The following is a 5760-nucleotide window of genomic DNA, read 5'->3' as shown; positions in this document are numbered from 1 at the left end:
GCTAGACAGACAGGCAGACAGCCAGCCAGCCAGATTGACTGACTGACAACCAGGCAGACAGACGAACGGACGGACAGATAGATAGGGCGTGAGCGCATTGCACAGTGACGCCTCAGGCCGGATATGCCTGCCATGCAAAACGCCCAAACTCCCTATGGCTTATCATCAATGTACGTGAGGAATGGCTAGTTAAGCGGATGGCGTTCGTGTAGCAACAGCTTAGAGTGCATGCGAATGAATGCGAATGAATGCGACGATCACAATAAGGGAACACTGGCCGGAAGCTAGGGTTGACAACCTTTAGATCCAGGTTGCATAAATGTATAATATAACTTAGCGATTTACGTTCCCGCTCCCGCCCTCCGGCATGGAAGGGTGGAAGAGGGCGGGATTAGGGGGAGAGAAACGCGGGAAATGGGAGTGGGAAAAGGGGGAGGGAGGACGAAGGGAAAAAGAGAGAGAAGGGAAAAGAGAAAGAAGAGTGTGTGTGTGTGTGTGTGTGTGTGTGTGTGTAGATTGATGGATAGATATATACAGATATTTAAGTAAATTTATGGATAGACATATGGATAGATAAATAGATATGGATAGATATATAGCTAAAGAGAGAGATATACATATACATAAAGAGAGACAGATAGAGGAAAATAAATAAGATCACAGACCGACTCAAAAAGTGAGGAAAGATTCGATAGAGATAACAGGGAGAGAGAAGGGGTAACAGCACACACAAAAAAGTTCAATAGACAAAAGAACTTTCCCGACTGTTTTTGGTGGCATTCGTGTGTGAAAGGATACAAAGGGAGGAGAATACACAATTTAGTGACCTCTATCAGTCATGCTAAATCATTTCGATTTTTTTTCCATTCTGCCGTTAGGGCGGGTGTCCACTCCCTTTCGGTTTTCCACGCACTGTTTTCAAACTGTCGACCCATTTGTCTGTTGGTCTCTCTCACAATCAGCATATACACTCACACTCTCACTCACACCTACACAAACATACACAAACTCGCACTTCACACTCTATGGTTTGACCAAGTGTGTACCATCGGTAACTTCAATGGCATTTCCAAGAGGAATTCACCCGGACTAACCTAAGTGCAATGTACATACAAGATCAGCAATGTTGCACAAACAGTCAACAAAGATTAAGAGGCGACTGGATGCTCTATCAACCTAGATCCATCATATCAGCGGTGTCGTGGGAATAAGGGCCTTATTCCTCCCCCACGAAAGGGCGATTCTCCTTTATCTCCGCCGAACGTGCTAGATTTTGATCGTATATGATCATTGTTGGGCACGATTTGTTATTAATTCGTTGGATCTGCCTCATGGCAACACGCCACTGTTTTATAGGATGCAACGGACATAACGATGCAACGATAACAACACAGTTTAGAATCTTTGAAGCAAAGGGACTGGCTAGAATGATAAGCGGGAAGTATGTGTATAATCTCGGTATTATTCTATCATATCTAATTTCGAGGGGGTGATAACAATCAAAAGACCCATACCAAAAGGAAATATCTAAACCCAAACGTGTTGCTTTCGATCCACCCAACAACAGCGAAAGAGCGACTAATTCTTTATTAAATTAATCCATCCAAACCACCTAAACATCAGCACTTGAACAAGTACCACAAAAAAGGGACGCAATACAGCCGAACCATTATCGCAAAACATCAGCACTTGGCAACAGCACCAGTTGTCAAACAGTCCAAGCGCTGTTATGGTCCGATCTCATCTTGGCCGTCCTGAAGGAACTGGCGCACATGGGCACTCGGGCAGCCCAGCAGCACCCGCTTCCTCCCCGCACTCACCCCCAATGACAGTCAGATGCGCGAACATACTCAGATGGGGGAGAGGGAGGGGAGGCTGGTATAGGGTGGGGATGGGGGTGGGGGAAAGGGATACGGGGTAGAGGGAGGGTAGGGAAAGGAAGGATACTGAAGAGGGAAGAGGGGAGAGGGGGTAGGGTTGGGGAGAAGGTAGGGGAGAGGACAGGAGAAGGGAGAGGAAAGGAGAGGAAGTCGCAGAATCCGATCTCCATGAAGTTATCCCCCGCCGGTACTTGAAAATCATGAGCAAGTGTCGATGAATAAACTAACTTCACCGGACAGGCTAAACCGCTCCTCGTTTTGCATCGTTACGTAAAATCTAACAAACACTTGACGTAAAGGGGGTTAGTAGGTGTGTGGGTGTGTGGGTGAGTGGTCGTGGGGGGGAGGGAGGGTAGAGAACATACACGTAATAGACACATTCACAAATCAAGTCCCAAGTACCACAAATATCTCTTAACTAAGGCGACCCGAGCGGACTTCCAAAACCCCTGACTGACCACCTTGCTCACCTTCACCTAATGAATGAGAGTAAGGCGTTCGCTATAACGGGGTGTTGCCGAGGAAGAGCCAGACTGGTTTCGAACACTTTCTTTTTTTCTTCAAATATTTCCCGCGCAAAAATCCGGCGCCATTTCCCCGCTGTGACAGGACGGTATTCCAAACACTAATAAGCATGGTTACAATCACACGCCATAAGAGACGAAAAGAAAAGAAAAGAAAAGAAAGAAAAAAAAAAAACAATGTAGATAGAAGAACATACACAAAATATATAGATAAGTAAATAAACGAGAAAGAAAAACGCTTGGTAGAACATAATCCTCCCGTTTTGTGATGAAGACACGCACGCCACGCCACACCAGACGCACCCGGACATGGATTTGGTGAGCGTCGTGGATTGAAGGGACTGAATCACCCTTTCGTGCTTACGGGTGGGCGGGCGGACGGGCGGGTGGGCGCCAGGGTGAGCGGTCTGGCGTTACGGGTGGGCGGGCGGGCGGGCGGTGGGACTAGGAGGATCTGCCAAATCCTAATTTGCGGAAGCTGCGATGCACGTGGCGGAATAGCATCCATGTAGTGTGCTATACTACAAATGTTATAGTAGTTTTCGTATCTAGTATTTCGTATTCCGATATTCTTAGGGTCATAAGGGTGTGTGTGTGTGTGTGTGTGTGTGTGTGTGTGTGTGTGTGTGTGTGTGTGTGTGTGTGTGTGTGTGTGTGTGTGTGTGTGTGTGTGTGTGTGTGTGTGTGAGTTTGTGTGTGAGTTTGTGTGTGAGTTTGTGTGTGAGTTTGTGTGTGAGTTTGTGTGTGAGTGTGTGTGTGAGTGTGTGAGTGTGTGTGTGAGTGTGTGTGTGAGTGTGTGTGTCTCCCAGTCAGGTAAAGGCCAACAAAACTAGTTGGTTTGGTGATAAATTTCAAGCGAGATCCAAGATTTTGCCAAACTATACGTGGTCAAGTTCGTTTGTCTTTGCCAGAGCGCCGATCGACCAGGTGTCTCAAACATTTATGTAGGCCTATACGTACACTGGACACGTTTGTACACATACTTGTTTGTATGCATGTATACGAATATGTGACATGCATATGCAATCAATCACAAGCATATAAAAGGTAAGTAAGTGACGCAATATGTATCTCGTTGTTTTGATTCAAGAATTAAGTTTTGTTTTTCAATTCCAAATAAATGACACGGACATTAGTTTTTGTCAGACTAACAACTCTTCCCATGACCTTATTACAAACAAATAATTACCACCCCCCCTCCAATAAAAAAAAAATAATAATGATAAATAAAATAAATATATGAATAAAATTCTATTACACTTTTTACTGCCATTTTTATGTTAGGATATTTCCCATGAAATAAAAAGGCAGAGGATATACGGATCATTTCCTTTCGAAAGAGACAACCAGTTCTATCCAGCCGCTCACGATGCCTCTGCTTATGATACACATCGGATCGCAGATCGGTCTCATGCTGTATTCACATTCCTAATGCAAAACTGCGTTGCATGACGAGCATCGCCCACAAACACAAACTAAACCTTGTGCTCTTCCCCTCAACCTACACCTTCAACCTTACTCTTTAACAACAAATCGTCTTTACAGAAAATATTTCATATCTTATATATATATTATATATATTCATATAATATACATGATTTCTTGCTACTCTTCGAATAACCTATTCCCTAAGCCACCATTAAATCACATCCATTAATTGCTTAATTCCTTTGCTGTCAAAAACAATCTCACACGAAGAACTATCAATCAATATCTCAGGAACCCATTAACAATCACGTTCTTTTAAAGAGACGCTTATCTTTCCTTGGTATGTTATCAGTCTAATGTAATGATTACTTTATAAAAAAAATAAGGTTATATAGCTTTACTTCGTACTAACACATTGCAGATAAGCCTCAACAACCGTGCTGCGGCGATCCTTAGATCCTGCAGGAAAAGAGGGAATAAAACTGCATTGGCACAGTGCCAAATGAATGGCCAGCAGATGAAGAAATGTTCAGCGGCATCGCAATTGTGCCCTTTTCCACAGCCTCACTGCGATACCTCATTACATCTCTATCATCTCCTCATAACCGCAAAACACGTCGCGAAAACATAATAGACTAAAAATAAACGCATTTCTTCATTCTTTAAAGCTGACCTGCTCACCGGTTACTACGACTGAGGGGAAAATATTGGACAAGCATGTATGGTCGTTCTATGATTATCTTGCACGGCCTGGTTTTCAGTCTATGCTGCACTGAATTTAAAACGACTTTCGACTGCAAACTAATTACAGTATGATTTGCGACGAATTTCCCAATTTTCTCTTACGATGACCAAGAACAGATGCTGCCGGTTATCTCGGCCATCGAGACAACCTACTATATTTATTCAGACCACTTAATAACTAACGAACTTACCTTGGCAATGTCCAATAAGGTCGCAAGTTTGACGTCCCCCATGATGCTGAGTGGAGAGACAGGTGTGGGAACAAATCGATGTGCTTGCAGAGGTCTCTTCACACCCCGGTTACCACTGGAAGCGACACTTGTAGAAGCGCTCTTACAACACTGGTGGGTGGGAGAGGAAGGTGCTGTTAGAGAGAGGCAGGGAGGGAGAGAGAGAGAGCTAAAGAGAGGCGCTGCTACACCTCTCACTGGCTGAGCTTGTATGTCGATCCACAGAGGTTAGAGAGAAGCAACACCAGCCGCCCCCTTTCTCCCAATCCAGTGAATAACACAAATTCTACATAGACACCAAACGTGACTGCTCAATTATGCCTTCATGCGCGTGTTGATAGCCGGAGAAAGTTACGTTTCCCAGCCTATATCCCGCTCGCAGCGTGGAAGTCTAAAAAAAATGTCACAGAACACAAATCCACGTAAAACGAAATAAAACAAGAGCAAGTGCAGTCCTCCGGCCTCACCTGTCCGCCTCGGCTCTCCTACAGGTGGCACAATGACTCGTCGATAACTGGGCTGTAGTAGAAGTCGAGTAGAAGAGACAGCCAGAGTACGTATTCACACTCCACGGTCGATCCTGACACACCGTCCTCGCTCGCTCGCTCGCTCTCGCAACTGCCGCACCTCCGCTTGTCGCGCTCGCTGCTCCCAGACTGAGCGCCGCCCGTATCTCGTATCAGTCTAAATACTTAAGCTCTTATTATGAAAATCGCTTGGCGCCAGGTGCTCCCTCGATAATACGCGTCCTCTGGATGTTCACACTGTATACAAAACTGTATGGTGTATGACAAGTCACAAACAAGTGTGCAGATTAATGGTTTTAACGAGGTTATGCCCCACCCCGGACACAGGCTCTGCGCAGGCGTGTGTCTGTGCACCCAGCTGGATATGGCGTAAACTACATGAACTATGACACGACCCAATGAGCCATCCGGTCACTGACACTCAACA

General features: G+C 45.2%; 1 protein-coding gene across 1 annotated transcript in view; it reads right to left on the bottom strand.

Moving 5' to 3' along the window:
- Window positions 1-5453, bottom strand: part of LOC122254924 (EF-hand domain-containing protein D2 homolog) — a 24040-nt gene extending 18587 nt beyond the window's left edge. Inside the window, exons 1-2 of the mRNA XM_043018789.2 lie at window positions 5274-5453; window positions 4768-4917 (exon numbers count right to left, since the gene is read on the bottom strand). Coding sequence (XP_042874723.1) covers window positions 4768-4809 — 42 coding nt within the window. The 5' untranslated portion in view covers window positions 4810-4917; window positions 5274-5453. The remainder of the gene's footprint in view (window positions 1-4767; window positions 4918-5273) is intronic.
- Between the last annotated feature and the right edge of the window lie 307 nt (window positions 5454-5760).

The sequence above is a fragment of the Penaeus japonicus genome, unplaced genomic scaffold (assembly GCF_977035675.1).
Source record: "Penaeus japonicus unplaced genomic scaffold, GWHDUDI00000001_assembly GWHDUDI00000016, whole genome shotgun sequence".
Lineage (NCBI taxonomy): Eukaryota > Metazoa > Arthropoda > Malacostraca > Decapoda > Penaeidae > Penaeus > Penaeus japonicus.
Note: the sequence above shows the minus strand (reverse complement) of the source record. Positions and strands in the feature narration are given on the sequence as shown.